Source organism: Mytilus californianus, unplaced genomic scaffold (genome assembly GCF_021869535.1).
Source record: "Mytilus californianus isolate M0D057914Y unplaced genomic scaffold, xbMytCali1.0.p SCAF_1, whole genome shotgun sequence".
NCBI lineage: Eukaryota > Metazoa > Mollusca > Bivalvia > Mytilida > Mytilidae > Mytilus > Mytilus californianus.
The window spans coordinates 3,586,007-3,611,529 of NW_026262581.1; the positions used below are offsets into that span (position 1 = coordinate 3,586,007).

Below are 25,523 nucleotides of genomic sequence, written 5' to 3' on the forward strand. Positions count from 1 at the left end.
ATAGCAATTATGTTGCCTTAGAAGATAGGCCATTTCAATAACAATTATGTTGCCTTAGAAGATAGGCCATTTCAATAACAATTATGTTGCCCAAGAAGATGGACTATTTAAAAGAAATGATTGCACTAAATTACATTCATAGAATAGATTAAATTAACCAATGTTGCCGTTATCTAATGTCTTGTAAAAAGTTAAAATCACAGATTTGTTTCTTCATATTAACATATTAGTGATTTTATGTATCATTTGAAAATTTAATTTTGATGAAAAGCTACTTTTGTTACTCAATGAAAATTCGCGTAAACACAGTTTCCCTTTTTTACATCGAAAATCCGTTAATATCCAATCTGATCGGAAGAAGTTCGCAAATCCCTTATTTCTACTCCAAATTCCAAATATAATTTTATACAAGTATTTGTCACATTTTATATTGTCAATCATTTTATCCTTTATAGGATTAAACTTAATGTTATTGTTTTCAATTAATTTCTTGTAATTGTATAGACTCTCATTGATTTATCAATAAAAAAAAACACTCTTAAAAATTGGCATTTATGTTATATTTTATGTTATTATCACGACGAGCGTGGGTACCAGATGAAGATTATTCCAAAACACGTGACATCTGCACTGAAATCGGTATTATACTTTTAATTAATACAACTTGATCGGTGTCGTTGTTTGTAAAATAGCATTCCCAAGGGTACTATCTGCTCAGCAGGCAGTCCTTCGATACTTGCAATATTTAAATCATACATATTTATTGTGTTATATTGTGTTTAAAAACTACGTGTTCGTACTATTAATTAAAGATGTAACTTTTTCATGCAATGTTAAAACCAGAAGTATTGTGTTAGCTTGTTTAAGCCGGCCAGTTTTTTTTTTGTTCTCTTTATTTTATGTTATAATATCTTCTGAATCTTTTTGTATCGAGCGTACCTTATAAAGGTTAATCCAGAAAAAAAAAACGTGTTACGTGCTTTTATACAAATTGGCATACTACGTAAATATAACAAAAAGAAGATAATTTCTCATCAGCTGACATTAAAAGAAAAACAAAGGATATGGGGTATCCATCCATGAAACAAAATCAGAACATGCACAGCAAAAAACACAAAATAAGCAAAGGAATTCAAATATATTATTGTTATTTACACATATTCCCCCACTAAGTTTTGTTTGTGGTTTATTCAATAAGGACTGAATCAGAACAACAGCAAGGTCTTCTTCCTCTATGATATTCCGATCTTTCAATTTTGGAAAGTTTTATCAGTATATCATAAGAGAAAGGGTTCAGTTTTTCATGAGTATTGATCCATCTTGGTATCAACTGCACAGCTTTTTCGGATAATGATTTTTTTTCTTAATTAGTTCTTCATTAGCAGAGTTAATCCTATATTTCAAAAAATATGTGGATTATTAAATTGGTTTTTCGATCCATTTGTTTAAATAAAATCTGCAATACCGGTATTATAATTAACAAATATGTTTGTTCCGCGGCTTGAATTTGAAACAATTTATGCCATATATGAATCAATGGTCGTAGTCATTTTATGTTTACACAATGAAACATGATGTTAAATGTACATTGATTGATTGGAATAACATACTATATTCTTGTGTACCATGACAATGGATGATTTGTTTGCCTCCGCTTTACAGTTGTAACAAGCAAAATGTTCTTATATTTTTTGTTTATTTTCTTTTGAAAATTAAACATATGTTTCTTAATGTCAAATCCCCTCTGATATCAAATTTTATTTTAAATTTGTATAAAATAACTTTTTAAAAAAATCGTCAAAGATAAAATCATCAAAGTCATATGAACAAGTACGTCCCTCGCGCGTTTCGTCTACAGAAGACTCGTCAGTGTTGGTCGAATCAATACCCAATTTGAATATTGTTAATTATGTTAAGATAAGTTTGGTCCCTGTTTTAAAATTAATTTACACAGCATCATTTGTTTTCAATTTTCAATTACATAATCGTGGTTTTAATTTTTTTTCTACTTATTACATAGACTATATGTTGCACTTTTGTCTGAATGTAACGACATAATTTACTGTTGGATAAGATAAACAAAAACGGGGGAGGGGGAGGGGGATAACACCCGTTGTATTGTCCCCAGTGGTGGTCAAATTATGGAATGGGTCAAAGTCGGGAAGGGTCAAAATCGGTGAAATACGTGAACCAACTACCAATACCTCATGTAGGGCGAGTGCAAATCTCTCTGTGCGTTAAAGAACCCTTGTCACATCTTAAAATGGTGTGGCTTATTGCAACGCAAAATGTCTGCCACTAACCAACATGCACTCATTTTCCAATGACAGTCAAAATTCCTCGCCCTTAACCTGGTCGACATATCATGCGAAACCTAAATATGGTATTGAATGTTAATTTGTTATTGTCCTGATTGCATTATATATTTACTACTGAACGTTCAATAAACAACAATCAATCAATTAATCATAGTAATTACGACGACGAAAAAACTAGAAAGTCTTTGATAACAGATCGTAAAATCATCAAAGAGAATTTCGCATTGTTTAAGGTAACCATTCTAATTTATATATTTTAGTATACGTAGGATATTTGCAAGGAAAACTTTCTTTGTGCTACTTTTCTCCCAGGAATGTTAAAAATTTTCTACCAATCAACCCGAGAGTGACGCTTCCTAGATTTCAGTAATAGAATTAGTCTAAATAAGGCTTATAATAGATATGACTAGGTTTCAAAATTTTAACATTATTTACTCACATTATTCTCATGTTTATATACATAATTAATCAAATTTTGATATATGTATTGTCAAGCACCATCTATTGATTATAAATTAAAATTGTATAATTTAATGATCAAGGTAGCTTCATATATTTATCCGGAAAAAAACAATCATTTTTAACATTCTAAATATAAGATACGGGACTGGTAATTATTTCTTAGCTTCTCCGGTTTTTTGGGAGGTTAGTTTTGCCGATCGTTAGGTTTCTATGTTGTGTTTTGTGTTGTGTTTTTTTATCTTTTCGTCCTTTTTCGTTTATTTGCCATGTCATTGTCAGTTTGTTTTCGACTAATAAGTCCTTTAGACCATTTTCCTTGTTAGTATTAACACAACAATAACATTGCGAGCATGTCAACTAACATTTTTTTCAAAGACAAAACATACTATGAGATGTGCTCTTGCTGTTTGTGTGAGTACAATTGCTGATTCAAGTTCGATAGTGTGCGCAACTCCGTATTTGGTAAAAAAAAAATAGAGAATGTTTCCATGGGACACAGATGATGCCCTCGCTTGCATATAACGTTATAAAGGGACATAACTCAAGAACGGTAAAAGTGACGCCACCCAAATTCGAACTTGATCTGAGGCATTGTGTATAAGTCTCATAATGTTTGGTTGAGGCAAACTTAAGAGAACGGAAACGAAAAATTCAGCAATTTTGATACTTTGAATTTTTGTTCAGTTTTTTGTTGTGCTCTGTTTCGAAGAGTCAAACCATTCCAATTGACATTTATAGTTTGTTCTTATAATGTGCTATTATACCACTGTCCAAGGTTAAGGGAAGGTGGGGCCTCACACAAGTGTATAATCCCTCTGCATCCTTTATGTGCCTGTCCCAAATGAAGAGCCTGTAATTCAGTGGCATTTATTTGCAATATTTGTTTTTAGTATAAATCAGTTGGTTTTCTCTTTTGAAATGTTTCACATTGTGTAAAACCGGGCCCTTTTATATCTTACTATATGGTATGGGTTTTTCTCATAGTTGAAGGCAATATGGTGACCTATAATAGTTCTTTACATCCTCGCCCCTTGGTCTCTGCGTGGATAGTTGTCCCATTGACAATCATACCAGATCTTCTTATTTACTTTTTTATAGATTTTTTTTACAAAACGTTGAGAACACAAAAATCCATAAGGCTTATATGAAACAGAGTTGCCTGAATCAGTGTTACATGTAACCATACAGACCAAGAAATACATCATATAGTATATAAAATTAAAATAGTCCCAATGACTGCTACTAATTTGATCGGTACGATATTTCTTTTGCATAACTTGCAGAATGATCAAAAGCAATGATAGTTTTGTTCCTATTTGGTGTAAACTGTAGACGAATTCGGGTGATTATATTTATTTGAATACCGATATTCCTAAATCTGCACCAAAATTCACAGCTAACATCAGCGTAAAATAATTATGACCATAGAATAGCTTAAATATTCATGCATGTTTTTTCACGTTTTTGTTTCCTCTTTGATAAATAAACGGTAATCTATACGAACTTTTGACCTTGGGTTCTGACTAAGGTTATTCAATATCAGATGTCCTGGATCTGCCATATTTGCTTAGAATAAAAAAAAAACATATACAAATAGTATCTATGTTCATTTCATTAGAATAATGTAAAACAAAGCCAAATATTTATGTTTCTGGTATACTCATTCATTAAGTTGTAGAGCAGTATTATGTGCCGTCATACTATTTAAAAGGGAAAACTTGCCATAATGTTAACTATCCCCCAGAGATCATTGTAATTGTTTTACTGTGGAAATCAACTCATCAAAAAGAATAGATATTTGTATTATAGTGAAGTTGTTCACGCAACAAATGTTGGCAAGTTTAACATACTTTAATGTCCTTTTGTGTTTAATAATAACTGCAACATTTGATAAGTCACAAACATTGATAACTCTCTGGTAAATGATTGGTTTAGCTTAGAAATGTAACCATTGACGTTACTTGGCGATAATACGAGACCTAGATTTAAACTACAGAATCAATATCACAATAATGTATGGAATATCTTGAATAATGCTTCAATTTGGATCATAACAGTAACTCATTTCTCATGGTAAAAATTCATATTAAATATAAAAATAGGTGTTGTGTAATGTTGAACAGAATATGGGCATGTAACTCAAAAAATAGGTACAACTTGTCACATTTTGAAGCTGTTCGGTTTTTTTTATTGATCAAATCACCAGCCATTATACATTTTTTGCCTGTTTAGCTTGACAGAATTTTTCATATAATTTGTCTAGATTTCAATTGCTTTTTGGTTTTAAAGACCGGGTCTGGGGTATAAATAGCAGCCAATAAGAAAAATGAAGGGAAATTCAAGTTTCTTTGCAGGTTTTATGATTGGGAAGCATTTTTATGTTTTATTGAATAAATGATACAAAGTTTAACTTTATATTATTCTCATAAGTGCAGTACATACTTTTGAAAAAATATTAGTTTAAACAAAGTAATTTGATAAATTAGTTTTTTTGTAATTGTAAAATAAAATTCAGAAGTGGTCAATATTTTGAATTTCAAATGGTTTGATTGACTCACTTGAGGCGGAGCCTCCTAATGTTTGTAAACACAACAGTCTAAAATAAACGAAAACCCTACATTTTTCTAATCACAGACAAGATACAATCCTCACATAGATCCAAGAATATTTGCAACTAGATTAATTCCTTCATAAATACAATAGACTTCCTCAGAATAATTATAGTAAAAAACATTTCTCAAAATATGTTTGAAAATGTGTTAATTGGCTTAATGATATTGTTCACAAATTTAATTTGTATATATATATAATTATTCCCACATGTGGACCATGTATGGTACATTTGGTAAATTGGGGAACTAAGATCTTACTAATTCAATGACACCTTTTGGCATCAAGTCTTGCCTATGATAAACATATAGTTCATTCTTCTTGGATCCTGACGGAGAGCTGCACGTTTTCTTTCTAGATATATATGATCCTGTCATATATTTCTATGGAAAAGATTTGTCCAGAAACGTTTATAGTCGGTTTTTCTCAAGGAAGAATTTCTTATATGTGCTATTTGTATTTCACTCTCCCACCACATTTGTCTGTTATGTTCATGTGTTATGCACGGTTTGCATTAACAGTACTGACATTCTTCAAAATTATGATTTTGCTCTATCAAAAAATCATCAGAATCTTCTGAATTTCCTGCCTCATTTGTCTCTTTATTTTCTTCTTTGTTTTCTTTAATTTCAATTTCTTTATAATCCTAGTTATGGTGAGAAAATAAATGATAATTTTTTTCCTTTTTGTTCTTCTGTAACTTCAAGAGCCAAGATAGATTTTCCTTGATTTACATTTTCAGTTGATAACATAGATATGACCAGAAACTTTGCCCTAAAAAATGTGAACCAAATGCTCTAAGAGAAATTGAAAAAAAGGAACTACTGGGGGGAAATAAATCATATTTTTGAAGTAAAAAGTACTAATTCATGTTTGTAACTGCTCTTTTATTTTGTTTAGATAAAATGATATTTTCTAAATAAAAAGTTTTTTATTTAGTTGTTTACATTAAATCCTGAAAGAACCTCAAGTAATGATAAACCCCAGCATCATAAATTATCTCTCAAAGAATTTCCACTATTTTGGCGGGAACAGTTTACCTATGTGTATGTTTGTGTAATATTATATTTCAGGACAAGTGCAATCTATAAACAGGGATAGAGAATGTAATCCTATCCTGTTATATCATTTGTTTTTGTCATTGTCATTTTAATACTTAAAAAAAAGAATTCTTATACATGTATCTTTGAAATAGAATATAAAAAATAAGATAAAGACATAATCTTTAGATTATAATTATGTTTTTTGTCAGAATAAAAATATTATCCACCACTCCCCTTTCACACAATTTACAATATAAACTCATCCATAATATGTATGGGGACTCAAATGCTTGGTCATTATTAATAAAAATCTATAAAGACAAAAGTATGGCTAGTCCACCAAAAAAAAACGAAAAAGAACCCCCAAGTTTTAGAATGGAGTTTTCGGGAAGTGATGAAAAGAAGGCAGAAATTCTTGGGAAAATATTGGAAATTAGGAATATAGTGACTCAAAGGTTAAACAAACCTACTGGAAATTTGCAAGTTTTAGAAACTTTATTGGAAATGTGGTCTAGTCAGGGACTAGGGAATGCATCTGATAAACAATCAATGTACCAGATCCAATACCAAGTACCTACATTAAAGCTAGGAAAAAAGATGTGTTTTAATATAATAAAGGAGTCACGGTCCCTCCTTTGCTTTACGTTGTTTTGTCTTTAAGCTTTACAATGATTGTGTATGCATATTTATTTTCATGCCGATCAGTTTCATGTGTTCAGGATTGTGTGATTTTTAAGTGAAAATATCAAAAGTGCATTAAATTTGTAGTTATTGAACATAAATATAAAAAGAAGGAGATGTTATTGTGATTGCCAATGAGACAATTAGCCACTAGAGTTCAAATGAAGTGAATGTAAAAAGCATTTATAGGCAACCATAAGACTTTCAAAAGTGAGAAAAACCCATACCGTTAAGTCGCCTATAAAATGCCCCGATGTGAAAAATGTGAAACAATTAAAACAAGAAAACTAACGGCCTAATTTATAACAAAATAATTTACGAAAAACATCAAAAGATCGATACGAGGTCCAAAAACAACTAAAATAAAAACAATAGACACAAAGCACCGAAATAAGAGAACCCGCAGTTACTACTGAAAGCTAGTTCAAAGCCAGTTACAACTAATAGAAAAATCATGTTCTCCGAGACTACAGTATCAATAAGACCACATCCAACGGATTTAGTGAAACGACGTCATAAACAGTCTGAGAAACGCATGACTTTGTTCAATGCCAAATTATAAGTAAACAAAAATCAGTGCTTGTACCAATAAACAAATATTATGCCGGTAAATGTAGATACGATCCATTTAAACTGATTGATCCTTGAATAAACTTATTCTGTAAGAAAAATTTGATGCCCTGCCATAAAAGGTTAAACATTCTGCCATTAGTTTTAAATATAAAGAAAATCAAAATCCTGATAATATGCACAATCTTTATTTATATATACTAGCACTCTCATTAATATAAAAGTTCAAGCTTGAAAACTGTTGAAAGAGTTAGCTGGACAAACCAATTACCCGCATGCATTATTCTACCAAAAATGGCAAAGTTCAATAACCTGTTATTTGTGGAAAATTTAAAGAAAATCAAAATCCTGACGATATGCACACCTTTAGTATATTCACTAACACCCTACACCCTACATAATATGTCTAGCTTTAAAACCGTAGGTGATGTTAACCGGACAAACCATATACTCTGTAAGCCTTATATTACTAAATAAAATTACAAAGCTCAACAACCCATCTTGTGTCGAAAATATAAATAAAATCCAAATCCTTATAATTTGCACGCCTTTAGTATATGTACTAACATCCCACATACTATAAAGTTTTCGTTTGAAAACTGCAAGAGGATTAAGCCGGTCAAACTATATACCGAATGTGGGACGGGTGGACGGGTGGACGGGCGGACGGGCGGATTGGCGGACAAGGATAAAACAATAACCCCCGACATTTTGTCGCGGGAGCATAAAAGTAAGAGCACTAGGCTTTAATCTAGTAGCGAACAATGTAAAAAGCATAACGGTTTTTTGATGACTTGTTTTGTCAGAATTTTTCTGTCTTATAGGATTTCTGTTTTTCAAAGGTCATACCAAGACTATGTGATGTAAGAGAACAACCCATATATGATGTGATGGAGTCTATTCATTTCAAAATGCTGTATAACACTGTGGTCCTGTTTTAATCATGTTTTGTAGAATAGATAATGTCATCACAATTCTTATTAAAAACGGGATATCACATCCTATTTTTACGTTGATGCTATTTATAAAGTCCGTAAATGTAGATATGATTCATATTAACTCATTGATCCTTCGAATAAACTTATTTCTAAAGATTTTGAAATTAAACAACAAATGACATTTATTCTGTTTTTGGAATTTAAAATTAAACTAAATATATATTGCTATATATGTACACTTATGAGAACTTCATCCTGTGGATACTGTTTATCTATATATATTTGCATTACACAAGGTCATGCGTTTCTCATGCCGGCTTTTTATGACGTCTTTACACTAATTCCGTTGCTATATACTTGTATGTACAGTTAAGAGTACTCATGATCCTACATCATGTCGACACTGTTTACTTATATTTTGGCGTTGCACAAGGTTTATGAAGTCTTTACACTAGACCCGTTGGATATGATTGATTGATGCTTTATTCTTGTTTAACATGATTTATTTGTTAGTTATGATTGGTTTTGAGCTGGTTTTTAGTTTTAAGTTGTTATTGAGGGAGTAAACCTTCATCCAGAAATGCTGTATTTTGTACCAAGTACCATACTCATTACCTAATTGAACAGTTCTTTACGGTATATAAACTTTTTTTCTCTTGCTATGAATAAACAACTCGTAGTATTTACATACTGTATTTGTTCAAACACAAAGATTCGATACTTGAAACTAATGATGCCTGTTACATGCATGTTGTGGATAAACCAAGGAACATTTTTGGTCGTCAATATAAAATCCGTAAGTTTTGTTTGTAGCAAACGGCCAATTATATACTAACCACATTTCGCAGTAAAACGTAGCTATATAATATATAATATCACGAATTATTTGATCCCAAAATTTAAAATTAGTTATTAACAATCAAAATGATTTTCAAAATAAATAAACCTTTTAAAAGTGAAATATGCTAAATAGATTGCAATAATATCCTAACTGGATACATAAAACACTGTATTTTTATGATTGAAAATTAATTTAAACCAAAAAATCGAGAAAAAAAATCTTTTGAATTCTATGTATAATTCATATACATATTTGTTGATATTTTTTTACAGTAGTTTTATTTATTTTTACGATACTTTTATTTTCGAATACTAGTGTTTCTGAAACAAAGACATACATATGATTGAACAAAAATTTGGTAACATATCTCAATAGAGATCTATAGCAGGTTTCCTAGTCTGCTTCAAACCATTACTAGAATGACATTAACATTATATTGATTATGTTATACCTCACGGTACGAAGTAGCAGGGTATATAGTTTCTGATGTAGCAGTTTCAGTCATCTTACGGATGACAAACAAGATATATTATATCAGATTGCAATCTTACTTGGATATGCATGTATGGTATGACAGACAGAAGATCGGATTGATTTTGAAGTCAAGTTCCTAATTACAAAAATAGACCAAACTAAGTACAGGAAAGAAGTTTCCGGATTGTTACTTCTCAATTGTATTACAGTGGATAGGAACCAAACATAAATGTATGGTCACATATCTAGAGTTGAAGTCCTTATTTATTTTTTAGATCACTATGGCCACGGTCAAGGTAATATTTACTGAAATATGAACAGAAAAAGAGTTTCTTGATAATAACTCCAGAACCAATATGCAAAGAAACGCATATATGGTCACATATACCAAAAGTAGAATCCCTATTGCGTTTGAAATCATTGCTTCAAAAGTTTAGGTCATAGTTAAAAAAAAAATAGACTGAAATTATTGCAAAAAAGGGATTCCAAATGATATCCCCATTTGAATATATGGTCAAATATGAAGAGAGGAAGATCCCTACTGATTCTGATGTTAATAAATCAAGGTTATTGTTACAAAATTTAAACCAATTTGAAGGAGGTAAATACTAGTAGTCTCAATTCAAATATACAAACACATTGAATTTCAATTGTTAAGCTTACGGTGTATGTTTCTTCTACATGTTCTATACTATAATGAACAATTGATTAATGTCAACTGATGGCAAGTTTTTTACTGAATTTATTGTGAATTTTATATTTTTTTGATAATTTTATGCAAGTGTTTGTATTTTTGGATGTAACAGTCTTTTTCCTTGGAGTGCCGTCGTATCTATATTTTCTTATGCTTTCCGTCAAAAGTCAAATATGAAAAATAAGTAATTTTCTTTTGCAGTATGGACAAATTCATCTGTGTGTACGTGAACTCGTTCTTGAGAAGTTTGGACAAGAAGCATGGGACAAAATCATGTGAGTAGCACCGTTTTCTGCAAATGTTCACATGAATATTAGATACGTCACCCCGTTTGATGTTCTATGACTATTAGTAAAAAGAGGGAAATACAGCCTTGTCGCACTCCGTCATGTACAAGGAGGAGGACGACTACTATTTTTGATCCCTTCTGGTTCATCGTTTTACCGTATATATTTAAAAGTGAAAGGTGTATATCTTAATAAAGCAATGTGTACAGTACTTTTAAAATCCTATAGATTTTTATTAGAATATTAACCTACTGTTATGATTTGTTGAACAATATGATTTCTACACAATTTGAGCCAAGGCCTAAACAGTCTCCGGGACAAGTTTGCACTTCCGCTGAGTGCAAAAGTTGTCACCTTAATTTTTGGAGTTAAGTCAAAATGAAGTTGATAACTTGGTTGGTATTGGTTTCCTGATATTTGTCCTAAAAAATTTTGGCTTTAGCACCACTGTTGAAAAAGTTATGCCCCTTTTTTCAACAATTTCCTCAGAGGAAAAGTAGTTTTCCTCAAGGGAAATCAAATTTCCCTGAAGGAAAAAGATTTTTCCTTAAGGGAAATTGTATTTTCCTCAAGGGAAAAAGATTTCCCTTAGGGAATTTGCTGCATTAATATTTCCTTTGAGGAAATTCTATTTCCTGTGAGGAAATTTGCGGCTCCAAATTTTCCTTTGAGGAAATTCTATTTCCTCTGAGGAAATTTGAGGCTTCAAATTTTCCTCTGAGGAAATACTTTTTCCTGTGAGGAAATTTGCGGCTTCAAATTTTCCTTTGAGGAAATACTTTTTCCTGTGAGGAAATTTTGTCAACAGCAATTTCCTGTGAGGAAATTTTTGACAAACACTTTTCCTTGAGGGAAAATTCAAGACCACAAATTTCCTCTAAGGAAAACATTGTTCTCCAAATTACCTCTATGGAAATTTCTCTTATTCAATTTTCCTCTATGAAAATTTCATAACAGTAAAAACAGTATGAATATAATTTTTCCTGAGACTGAATAATTGATACAAAAGATAATTAAAACTTTAATAAAATGTTCACTGATGAGTAACATGACATACAAAAACAATAGGCTAGCTGTTTGAGACAATACAATTATAAGCAAAACGCTATGAATATCATACTATTTGTGATGTTATTAATATTGTGCTCATATTTGCTGATTAAATAAAATAACCACTTTTCATGTTAATTTAACTTTTCTGCTGCGTACAATTATTCAATCCCCTACAAAACAGTTCAGTGCATAAATAATTCCATCCACCAGACATCTTCCTTCAATTGGTAGAGAATACATTTTTGCAATTTGTTCTTCAAACATCTTCCTCTATATAGTTGATATGACAGAGCTATGTACATGAATGGATAAAGCAGGTGTTTATTTCGACAAAAAAATACTATTTTTTCTACATTTCTCCCTAATCCTTCAGTGTAGGTTGTTGCAATTACACAATTGTGTTCTTGTGCATCTATGATTGTACTCCATTTTGTTTACAGCCATTTTGTAGAAATTTCCTATTTTCTTTTTCCAGGTAAGCACACATTTCATTTCACATTAATCCAATTAGCACACAATGTAGAGAAAGTATTAACCTTAAGTTTCCTCTTCTGTATTGATCTGTTGATGATCATGAAAACCAAGAAGTCTCTGCACCTGTATAAATACACAAAATATAAATTGAGAAAAAAACAGCAATATGAAATAAGCTTATTTTATCATGTTTAATATGAACATTTTGAGAAACTTAAATTTGATATTCCTACTAATCATGATTATGAGTTCTGTTATTTCAGTGCTTTGTGTCCACGACTTAATATCAGTCGTTTTAGTGCCTTGCAGTGATAATGAGTTGAGCCACTTGCAACAGTTTTTACAGTTTGTTCATATGTTGTGCTATTTGAACCACTGTCCTAGATTATGGTTAGGTGGAGTGCTCACAGACATGATTTTTTTATTACTTGTTATTGGCTTTGAACTAATTTGGATTGTTTAAATCTTTTCATGTTGGGGTCTTTATTGGCTGACTTATAAGGTATGGGTTTTCTCATTATTGAAGGCCGTCATTGGTCTTTAATTGCTTGCATCCACTTCATTGAACTCTGGTGGATAGATAACTCATTTACCATACCACATCTTCTTATTTTTATAATAGTCATCATTCAAGGGCAATCACTTTTATTATATAGAAGTGGTCTTACCATTTAGGCCTTGTTGTCTTCTGTTTATCTTGTTTTGCCGATCATTTCTACTGTACAGTTGTAATTGTTTATATTTTTCTTTATCTTCTATATTTCTTGCCCTAAACTTAAAAAAGGTAAAAACTATAATTTAATGACAGTCACTATAACTATTATTATACATCAGTATGTGTTTTTCTATATACCATGATATAAAAAAGAATGAAATATTTGTGCTATTTCATTTCACAGACTATTTGCCAGTCAACAGTTTCAAAGACATAACCATGATAACCATGGTCAATAGTTTAACAAACAAACATTCCCGTACTTTTTTATCGTGTTCATACTAATTTTTCAATGGACAACAATGACGTGATTAACTATTCTTCTATGATTTGTGTGCTTGACAACATTAAACTCTGAAATATTGTTAACAGTATTTATAATCTGTATGTGTCTGTCGTCAAAATTTCAAATTAATATATTACTTACAGAAGCAATTAAAACAAGAGGCTCACAAAATGAATGTGGTCTAAGAACTTAAAAATTTCTAATTTACCTATTCAAACCGTATCATTATTATTTGCTTTTATATATAAATCAGAAATAACCAATTTAAAATGGAAAATTTTAAAGAAAACAAAAGGAAAAAAAGTAAAAAAAATCCCCCCAAATTTTTTGAACCCCCTTATGATTCATCACCCCCAAACTCAATCCCAGCCTTCCCTATGTGGTACGGTACCTTGCAGTATAATTTCAGAGAGATCCATACACTTGAACACAAAGTTATTGTCTGGAAACAAGAAAAATGCTTGTTTTTTTGGCCCCAAATTCCTAAACGTTTAGGGCAATTACCCCCAAACTCAATCCCAGCTTTCCCCCTGTGATATGGAACCTTGTAGTACAATTTCATAAAGATCCATACACTTACACACAAGTTATTGTCCTAAAACTAGCAAAATGCTTGTTTTTTGCCCCTTTTTTGCCCCTAATTCCTAAAATTTTGAGGCAATTACCCCCAACATCAATCCCAGCCTTCCCTTTGTGGTATGGTACCTTGCAGTACAATTTCAGAGAGATCCATACACTTAAACACAAGTTATTGTCTGGAAACTAGAAAAATGCTTATTTTTGGCCCCTTATTCCTAAACATTTTTGGCAATTACCCCCAAAATCAATTCCAGCTTTCCCTTTGTGATATGGAACCTTGTAGTACAATTTCAGAAAGATCCATACACTTACACACAAGTTATTGTCATGAAACTAGAAAAATGCTTGTTTTTACCCCTTTTTTTTGGCCCCTAATTCCTAAAATTTTGAGGCAATTACCCCAAAATCAATCCCAGCATTCCCTTTGTGATATGGAATCTTGTGGTACAATGTCAGAGAGATCCATACACTAACACACAAGTTATGTCCGGAAGTTACAAAAATGCTTATTTTTGGCCCCTAATTCCTTAACTGTTGGTACCATAACCCCCAAAATCAATCCCAACCTTCCTTTTGTGGTATTGAACCTTAAGGTAAAATTTCATCGAGATCCATTAACTTCAACTAAAGTTAGAGTGTGGAAACCAATGTGTCTTTGGACGACGATGACGCCGCCAACGTCAATTGTCATACCAATATTTTGACCACAAAATAAAAACTGCAGTTTCCTTAAAATTACCAATCTAGTGGCAGCAACCCAACAATGGATTGTTAGATTCATCTGAAAATTTAATGGCTGATAGAACTTGACATAATGAAAAATTTTACCTCACAGAAGATTTGCTCTAAATGCTTTAGTGTTTGAGATATAATCCAAAAACTGCATTTTACCCCCATGTTCTATTTTTAGACATGGCAGCCATGTTTATTGATGAAACAGAAAATAAAAAACAAGCTTTATTCTAAATACCCTAAGGATCATTCAGCCTCAGTTTGGTTGGAATTGGTTCAGTAGTTTCAGAGGAGAAGATTTTTTAAAGTTAGAAAACATGATAAACAAATTGTGTAAAATTGTCGTTAAAGTGCAATAACTCCTTAAGAGGTCCATTGACAATTTTGGTTATAGAAACTTATCTGTAGATCTTACTTTGCTGAACATTTTTGCTGTTTACAGTTTATCTTTATCATTATTAAAGATAATAACCAAAAACTGCAAATATTCTTGAAATTACCAATTAAGTGACAGCAACCCAACAATCATGACAATAGGTTATTACATTCATCAGAAAATTTCAGGGCTGATAGAACTTTGAATACCTAATGAACAATTAACTCTGTGTCAGATTTGCTCTAAATGCTTTGGGTTTTGAGATAAAAGCCAAAAACTGCATTTACCCCTATGTTCTTATTTAGCCATGACAACCATGTAACAAAACACAAACTTTATTGTAAATACCCTAAAGATCATTCAGCTTAAGTTTGGTAGGAATTGGTTCAGTAGAGGAGAAGATGTATGAAATAGTTTACACCCGACGGACGCCAATGGTTGACGAAAAACAACGACAGACGACGACGGACGCCAAGTGATGGCAAAATCGCACTGTTCCTTCGGAACGATGAGCAAAAAGGCAAATTTAAAAAATTGCGCTGGCTCTATCCAAAAGAGATTTTAACAGTGTAGTGTATTACTTTTGGGACAGGACATATTAACATAATAGAAAAATCTATAAGCTATAACTCAAAATATAGACAATTTTATGTTTAAAGGGTCTTTAATTTAGTTTGACAACTTCACAGACATACTAATATTTGACCTTTTCAAACTATACCAAATCACTACTTAGGCCCCAAAAAATATATGTCTGTTTAAGGTTACATTCTTTAAAAAAAAGGCTAGGTAGGTCGGTATTTCCATTTTATTTTATTTTTTCATTTTATTTTTTGTGACATGATTTTGAGTCATGCCGTTTCGTCTTGTCGTGGTCTGAGTTGATCCTTGGCCAATTTTACCCGTTATTTTAATGATTGGATTATTTCCCTTGGTTATAGGTTGGGGAAAAAATGGCGGCAAAGTGTTTATTTCATCACATGAGTCACGAATTTCCTTATAACAGCTGTAATATTCACGATTGTGAACATTGGGATGTATCAGGCAATTGATTTATATTATTGGCAACACAAACTTCATTTTTGACACGAGTTCAGTTAATTTTTGCTTTTACGACGGAAATAAAATGACTTAGGGTCGGCGCTCAAAAGGATGGTCGGTCGGGTAACCGTAAACAGACATATATTTTTGTTTGGCCTTAAGGATGTTCGCTACTCCGTTTCAAAATAACAAGCTTTTTAAAAGAATATGAATAAAGGAACTAAAAAAACAGAAAAAATGAAGGGTCTGTGTGCTTGTTTTTAAGATATAAGCCATTAAAAATTTGGCGGGAAGTGATTCTCTCTAGATTTTTCATACACTTAACACTGGCACCTTTTTCTTTCAAAAGCTATGGAAAAATAACAAGGATTTTATAAGATTTTCAAATATGGCTTTTTAAACTATGTAATAAAAATATGAAAAGAAAAGTAGGGGCTTGCGGGCAAAATTTTTTCATGGCACTGCATGGATAAAACCAGAGGATTCCGAATATCTGGTAAAAATGTTATTCATCCGCAATAAATTTGGAAGTAGTATGAAAATAATTTGCAAGTTATACACTATATCCACACTAGAGACCTAATAGAGTAGAAATACTAATTTTAATCAAACTTGGCATGAACTAAGATTAGAGAATTATAAGACAGTTTACCTAGTTTCATGGCAATAGCATATATACATTAAAGACTATAAGTTTGAACTTTGGGTGTTAATTTTTTGCCGTTTAAAGTTTAACATTTAACTATCAAAATTTGGGCCTACATAATTTAAATATTGCAAAAAATTGCTTTTTAAATGTCTTTATAACTATTTATATATAATTGTGTATGTCACATGTATGTACATAATGTATTTTAATGTAAAGCAGCTCAATACTCATTTGCTGTCTCAGATTTATTTCAATTCTTCAAAAGTCGAATTTATATGAGCCTATGCCTAAAATTAGAGATTTCAAAATTAAGGTGGGGGAAGCTGCTAATATAAAAATTCTTCATGTATATTTAAAAAATTATTTGTATTTCAAAAGGAAAGAAAGTTACTTATCTGCTTATAGCATACCACATGAGTAGAACAAGGTCCCATTAGGCCATGGAAGACTGAATAACATTTAAGGTCAATATATAGGCAGTAACACATTTTTACATGTATATGAAAAGGCATACACATAAGCTAGAGGAAATAAAAAAGTGTTTCTTTTTGGTAATTTGTAGGCTAAGGTGACATCATACAAGAAGTATGAGTGATTCTCAAACTAAAATAAAATAATTTCATCCCCCTACTTCATTGTACTTACTTTTTATGCATAAAAAATATAAATAAATAAATTTTAAAGTAATACATGGTCCACACTAGGAAATCTTTTTGTAAAAAATGAAAATCAATGGATGATAACTGTGTACTTGGACTAACAATTAAGATTTCTCATGCTGAAATGTCTCGTCAGTCCAATCTCAATCAGTGAAATAAACTATTGTTTGGTTTTTTTAAAGTCATATGGAAGTAGTCCAAATAATTATGACGCATTGCAAGGCTTTTTTTTCTCTCTCTGACGCCGTAGGAAGGAGAAGTGAGTTGACATAACATGTATGTTATCATGCAAAATCAACAGTAATGAGTATACCTTTGATTGTCATCGTCACTGCTAATGGATCATTATTACTAGGGGGAATGGAACCAATAAATTGATCGGATCCGATATGAAGTTCCCAGTAACGGAGAACCTCAAACTTTGAGGTAATATTATTAGTGTCGGTGGTCTCACAAATGAATCGGGGTGAATTGCAGGTACATTAATTAGCAGAGAATAGACAATTATCAACTTGTTATTCATTATCTCGCAGTTATTTACGGTTAATTAGCTGTATATATATCCCAAAACAGGTGCTCGGAGCTAGTACTAAGTCTATGACTTTTAAGTAACAATTATATTTATATTCACAATCAGTGGCGGATCGAAGGGGGATGGGATCCGGGGGTTTGATTCCCCTTTTTGTGAACGATCGTTGCATTTAATCAGAGACATATATGTCTCTGATTTAATGGAGACATATATTTCAGTGGCGGATCCAGAACTTTTTGTAAAGGGGGGGGGGGGGGGGGGGGGGCTGACTGATCTAAGGGGGGCCCGCTCCAGTCATGCTTCAGTGATTCACTATATAATCAACCAAATTTTTTCCACCACTGGCCAGGCCCCCCCCCCCCCCCCCCACCTGGATCTGCCTATGTATTAAGACCCCCTTTATCCTGGCTAGAATCGCCCCTGATATTACATGTAAATCAAGTCCCGGGTTAATTACTGTTAGCATAATAGCATTACGGTAATTACAAAGAGTGTGGTAATTTTAAAAAGGACGAGGATTTATAAATATACAATTCTTGAAGAGGGGGAGAGTGCACTTCACGATGATCGAAAAAAAGTGCCTTGCATGTTATTTTCATCATCTTGTCTGAAACAGTCTGAATAATGAGCTTCAAGGCGAAGCGTGAAAATAAGTCATGTGAAATACTAACGTTGTACGGACAAACCCTTAAATCCCTCAATGTTATGTCAAATGAATTATAGCGAGGAAAAGTAAATTTAATTTAATATCAAAACTAAATATTTGTTATATTTCGCTCCTGATTTCTCAGAAATCATAGAATCAATCAATGTATAAATTTCAATTATGCATGTCTGTGTGAGATCCATTTCATGAGACCAAGGATTTCTATAAAATCCTTGATGGGACCCTTTATATATATATGTCTCTGATACAGTTTTCTATTTTCCCCGGAAAAAATTTAAAAAATATATAATCTTTTGGGAAATAATCCGATTTTGTTGAATTATTTCCTTTCATAATTATGATAAATCCGTTTAGTTCTTCAATTTTAAATTAAAATAAATATTTCATTTTGATCTAACGACAAACTTTTTAAATTGTAGTGGCATGGTCAGTCAACTGATTAGTTGCATGGCTGATTACCAGTTTACTGGTGATTCAGTAATTTTCCATATGACGGTGGCGTGTACCCTTGGGGTGTGTATAACTTATTTTGAATACCTTAATTTTCTGGGGAACATCCTGTCCACGTGTAATACTTAGTATATATTGCAACAGATGACATTAAACAAATTTTCTTTGTAGCATCGGTGTCCATTTCATGTTCAACCACTCAAAATTTTCACAAAAAAGATAATATAATAAAATCATTAAAAAAAAAGATTAAAAAAACACTAGGAAATAAACTTCGCAATGAGTAAACGGGGATTTGTGTTTTAAAGGGCTTATTTCCAGTGAATATATTTTATACTAGATAACTAGACCTGAGATAACTTTTTTTTTTGTAATATATATTTTATTATTTTCATATCATTCTCAAATCTCAATCATCTTAAATAAAGATAATAATTTTGTTATAACTCATAAATATTTGGTTAATCATAATTGTTACAAATTATAAAATGGTAAGTCAATGCCCGATGTGCCGCCGTCTGTTGCAAAACAACGATTTAATCTTTTAAATGAAAGACGTGCACTGCCTTCATCGGAATAGAGGAAAGTCCACCTAGTGTACATTAAAGAGTATCCGTTTGTTATGCTGAAAAAAAAGAGATCATCATAAACTTTTTAGCAGACCTTCTCGTGTATAAAAAACAAACTTTTAACTGAATTAAAAAAAAATTACCAAACAAAACTCATTAGAAAACTCATAGTAACATTTTTTTAGTATAATAGTCCCAGCTATAATGTACAAAATTTTTAACAGCTTCAAATATATGGCCTTATCATTGGTAATATATCATATTTGTATCAGTTATTGCTGAACGTGTAACCAAATTAAAATGAAGAAATAGGCGCGAAATCGCATTTTTTAAAGATATTTTTGTCAATCCCAAAATAGATAATAGATATGCAGATTAATTAAAGTCCCGATGAGAAGATTCACTTTCTTTTCTACCGAAGTAAATATATTAACACAGATTTAGGATATCAATAAATTATTAAATTCATCAATTTATTAAATTTGAACATGTGAACCAAACAACGAAAAAAAATAAACGGGAAATTGGCTATACCTTTTTGGTATTAGCCATGAAGCCATGTATGTACCAGCCATTTTAACTTATTGTTTTCTTAACCTTTAAAGAATACATTTTAAAATGAACTACTTTATTTATAGTAGTTCAAGAAAAATATATATATATATTAAAAAGTTTTAAATTTTGTCCATGCTGTGCATAAAATAGGGGAAAAAAATAAGGCTGAAAATGCACCAAATATTTATATTCAATATGAATATTCACATTTTGTCTATTACAACAATTTTTGAACAACTTGTTGTTGTAATAGACAAAATGTGAATATTCATATTGAATATAAATATTTGGTGCATTTTCAGTCTTATTTTTTTCCTATATATATTATATGGCCTTCCAAATACCGTTTCGATCCCTAACATCACTGAAGAGACATTAAATGTCGAAATCCGGATATGGTGTACAAATTTTTGCACCTCATGTTTGCGGTATACTATCTTTTCCGTAAGTTTATTGTTTTCTGTTTGGTATTTAATTAATATGTAAGATCCATTTTTTACATCTGGTGATCAATTTATTTGGCAATAGCCAATGGCAGTCAGCAGGGTTTAAGAACATCAGTTGTTCGACCTGTTAGTCAAATGCGTTTTGTTAAAATATACTTTTTCACTTTTTGGTCTTTGGAAAATGTTGTTTGTGCTGTATTTTGACCCCTCTACCAAGAAATTTGTTTTACATGCACACGTATAAGAATTGCGGTTTTTATCCAACGCAATCATAGGTTTGAACGTTGTTTTCAATTTAGACGTGTATATACATATATATTTATATACATATATATTAGATAACTCTTTCCTTTATATTCAATGGAACAAGAAGCGAATTCGTTAGCGAACTAGAGTAACTATAGAAATAGCGTCGTTACAGGTCTTCTTCTGACCGGCAATAAATCATTAGCAGTAATGATAGTGGAACGTCCATTGGGTTGCGCTCAGACACGTCCGAATGGGGACGCTGAATCCTTGCAACAACTCTTCAAGTGGACTATAAGTAGCCTGGTATTAGGCCAATTTTCTGTCCATCCTTTTTCGTTGGCTGTCGAAATTTTCCGACCGTATCACGGGCGGTCTCAATTACAAGACCTACATGTACCTATCATATATTATTCGGTACGTCAGACACACCCGACATTAATCAACCAAAAACTCAATATTTTACAGTAGGGAATGAATATCTCCAGATGAAGATTACATTATGACGTATGTTTTTTTTTAAAGACCAACAAATCGATTTTTATCACCAAATTTGTCTTTGCTGAGATTAACACTAAAAAAGTATAACAAAACGTAACGATTGAAAACTCACAGTTCAGTTTTTAAGATATTTTTTTCTTTGGAAACTAACAGACTTATTTTCAAAATGTTTTTTTCTTGAACCATTATTTATGAAAACGAATTGTAAACAAAGGTTATTCTCAAATATTAATAATGATCAATGATTGTAAAGAAAAAAATCCATCATAGTAGTTTGTTAATTTACTGGCTCCATGGTGTTAAACATGTTACCTTTCTTTTACAAATAACTGATTAAAAATATGAAGCCTTTACTGTAAAATAAATCATTCTAATAAAAATTAAATTCATCCAGATTTTTCTCTCATAACCTTTCAACAGTTATTGTAAACTAATTTATTAGAACTATAATAGTCCTATGACTTGCTGTCCGTTTACCAATATTTATACTTTATAAAATGTTTTCATATTCATTGATCATTAACTTCATGTTTTGCGAATACTTATAAGGGGGTAATTATTATAGTCAGTAATAGCTAACAATTTATCTAAAGAAAACGAGATGCTATATTCAAATTCTGAGATATGAATCTATTTCTTTAAAAAAAAAATTCTCCACAACAAAAATTCTACACTTTTATTTATCTGGGTCTTTTCGTCTCCGCTTCGAAGCCGCCATCCCGTACCAGACATATTTATTCGTTTGGCAATATACAATCATGTAAGCAATATACAACAGGCAGTAGATCTGAATTTGTAAATTGTTATTTTGGATTTTACCTGATTAGGACGAATCTCGTTGAATTTTCTAATAAACTTACACACACATAATCTGACTTTTAATCGTAATGTTATGAGATCTATAAGAACATAGAGCTACTGTATAGGCCTAGTTGCATGCAAGTCTTTACAAATTATATATTTTGGTATGCTATAGTTGTTTTTATAGACTATTTGTCATTTGGTCGTTTTTTTTGTTGTTGTTGTTTTTTTAGTTTTTGACATGGCGTTGACTCGAGTTTGATATATTATGCATCTTTTGTGCTGTATTTTAACAATTATTTACTGCAAGCATGCTGCATGTTTACACATTCATCACTCGCTATACCGCATCTAAATATAGCTTTATTGTAAAAAAAATAAGGAGATGTAGTATGATTGGTGATGAGACAACTATCAACCAGAATTTAAAATACCTTATATACTGTAAATTCAGAAATTATTGCGTGCATTTATTATTGCGATTTTGTCATTTTAGACTAAAATGCGAATTTTAATGTTTGCGATATTGAGAAAAATCCTGTTTAATTCATATACAAAATTTCAAAATGTGAGTTTAAATTATTGCGATTATTACCCTGTCGCATTTTTCGCAATAATAAAAACATCGCAATAATTTCTGAATTTACAGTAAGCAATTGTGACTTACTTTCTTTACTCAGAGTGATCGTAAATTAATCAGATAAGCTGGAGGAGGGGTGGGGGTTTCATATAGACCCATATTAAATGAAAAGAAATTAGCATTAGCTTTTTGTGATAAATATATAATAAACTCACAGTAACAGAAATAGCTCTTGAAAGCTCTGTCAGATCCCGGCACTTTTAACTGTTTTTTGACACGTGCTAAAAAATGCAGCACCTGGTTACAAGGGCTTATTTGACAAATTATCATCTTATATTTCGTAATTTAAGTTATAAAATCTAAATTTTAAGTCATCTAAAATGTTCATGACTAACGAGTATTTTCACTTGTACGATTTTTCTGTGAAATGAGTCTAAGAGTATATACATGTATATCAGGATACTGACTGCATAGTCAAATATTTATGTACCATTAGTTGCGACTCATTTTGGTCTTTTAAGTAAGTTTCCTTCCCCTGCATTACTTGATCGCTTTTGTAAAAAATAAACAGCACAACAACAGCACTCGACGTCAGTATTGTACCAAAAAATGAAAAAAATATTCAAGAAGAAGGCTCTTAAAATTCAAATATTGGTAAGCACACACACTAACTTGTCACTACAGACATGATCTTTTTGTTAATGCGCCAAACTCGTTTCGTCCACAGGACGATGTCGATGGTGGGGAAAACCTAGTCCAAATAATTATGACGTCTTGCAAGGCTATTTAGGCGTCCCAGAAAAGAAATAGCCTTGCCAGACGTCATAATTATTTGGACTAGGGAAAAACCAACAAATCATTAGTTCCCCAAATGAGTATCCTAGTTGAAAGTTTTTTTTTAATATATACATGATTTAGCTATTTCATATTGGAATGGCACATATTCATGAAAAATCAACAAATGATCTGAAAGTCGGAAAGATGAATATAGTCCTCTGACTTCACAAACTTGGAAACAGTTGTGATGTTGCTTCGCTGAGCTATAGATAACCGTACGACCATCAACAATGAGCAAAATTCACACCATATAGACATAGGTGCTTGAGGACAGGAGTCGAGATTCACGTTGATAGTAAACATGCATTTTAAGAGTAAAAATATGGTATATTAGTATGTATATGGTACAAATAAATGATAAATATTGAAAAATCTAAAATTTATGATAATAAGGGGGAAGGACTATGGGGGGGGGGGGGGGGGGGCTCAAAACAGGATCCTGTCCTCAAGCACCTATGCATATAGAAAGCTGTAAATATAATAAAAGGCCTCGAAATGACAAATGTAAAACAAATCAACAAGAAGCCTAACATTTATAATTGAATTTAAAATAGAATTGAAAATAAAATGGGGAATGTGTCAGAGAGACAACAACCTGCCCAAAGAGCAGATAACAGTCGGTCACCAATGTGACTTCAATGCAGCGAGAAAATCCCACAGCCTGAGGCGTGCTTCAGCTGGCTCCTTAACAAAAATGTATACTAGTTCAGTGATAATGGACGTCATACTAAACTCCGAAATATATAAAAGAAACTAAAATTAAAAATCATACAAAACTGACAAATGCCACATATAGGCTCCTGACTTGGGACAGGTGCAAAAATATGGTGGGTTTAAAAGCCTATATACTGTAAATTTCAGAAATTGTTGCATGCATTTATTAAATTGCCAATTAACATAATCATGATAATTTCCCTTTCAATTTAAAAAAAAAATTCTGATTTAAGTTTTTATTGTATATTGAGACTTTGGATAGTCTCAAGAATGCTTTCACCAATTTTTATGAAACTTTGGTGAATTGATTTTATATATTGACATTTATAAACTCCCTTTACATTTTTATGACCCATAGTCATGTGATAGTGGGTCAACCCTTGACCGTCTGTCCGTCTGTCCCAAAGTCATTGGTTTTTGTTCTCTAATTTAGTTTGCCTCAACCAAATGTTATAAAACTTTTACGAAAGCTTATTACCACAATACTCAGATCAAGTGTGAATTTTGGTGGTGTCAGTGTTACCGTTCTAGAGTTATGCCCTTTACAAATGGAAAAATTGCTGAATTTTTGGTTTCCGGCTCTCTATCTTTAACTTTAGTTTGCCTCAACCAAATGTTATGAAACTTGCACACAATGCTTATTACCACAAAAAACAGTTTGAATTTTGGTGGTGTCACTTTTACTGACTCAGTCTGTTCTAGAGTTATGTCCTTTACAGATGGAAAAAATGATGAATTTTACGTTTCCGTCCTCTAAATTAAGTTTGCCTCAACCAAATTTTATTAAACTTCAACGCAATACTTTTTACCACAAAATCAGATCAAGTTATAATTTTAGTAGTATAAATTTTACCGTTCTTCAGTTATCTTCCTTTATAACTTTATATGATATGCAAGCCGGAGTATCATCCTCTATTTATTTTTATATAAGATGCAGAGTTATGGAATTTTAGTTGTTGGAAAATTGTTTAAAATTGTCCATTTTCACACTTTGGAAGGTTTTAGAATTGTATTTGTTCAAAAATCACGGCCTTAAACTTACAAAATGTATATACACTTGCAATATCCCTTAAAATGGAGCCAAATTATTTTCATGTTTTGTTTCAATGAATACCACTCTGTGTGCATGTCCTTTTTTAGCTC

The 25,523-nt window shown here is 31.7% G+C and overlaps 1 protein-coding gene and 1 long non-coding RNA gene across 5 annotated transcripts in view; one reads left to right on the forward strand and one right to left on the reverse strand.

Annotated features, from left to right (window-relative positions):
* Window positions 1–25,523, forward strand: part of LOC127735183 (guanylate cyclase soluble subunit beta-2-like) — a 109,997-nt gene that overhangs the window by 11,351 nt on the left and 73,123 nt on the right. For all 3 annotated transcript variants that reach the window (XM_052245466.1, XM_052245390.1, XM_052245327.1), the window contains exon 2: window positions 10,833–10,906. In XM_052245466.1, coding sequence (XP_052101426.1) covers window positions 10,833–10,906 — 74 coding nt within the window. The remainder of the gene's footprint in view (window positions 1–10,832; window positions 10,907–25,523) is intronic.
* LOC127736142 (uncharacterized) lies at window positions 11,927–17,849 on the reverse strand. Of its 2 annotated transcripts, none has more exons than XR_007998836.1 (3): window positions 17,796–17,849; window positions 13,114–13,219; window positions 11,927–12,568 (listed from the first exon to the last, which is right to left on the reverse strand). It is a non-coding gene; the product is annotated as an uncharacterized LOC127736142 (long non-coding RNA). The 2 variants fall into 2 exon arrangements; XR_007998849.1 differs by lacking the exon at window positions 17,796–17,849 and adding an exon at window positions 17,469–17,588.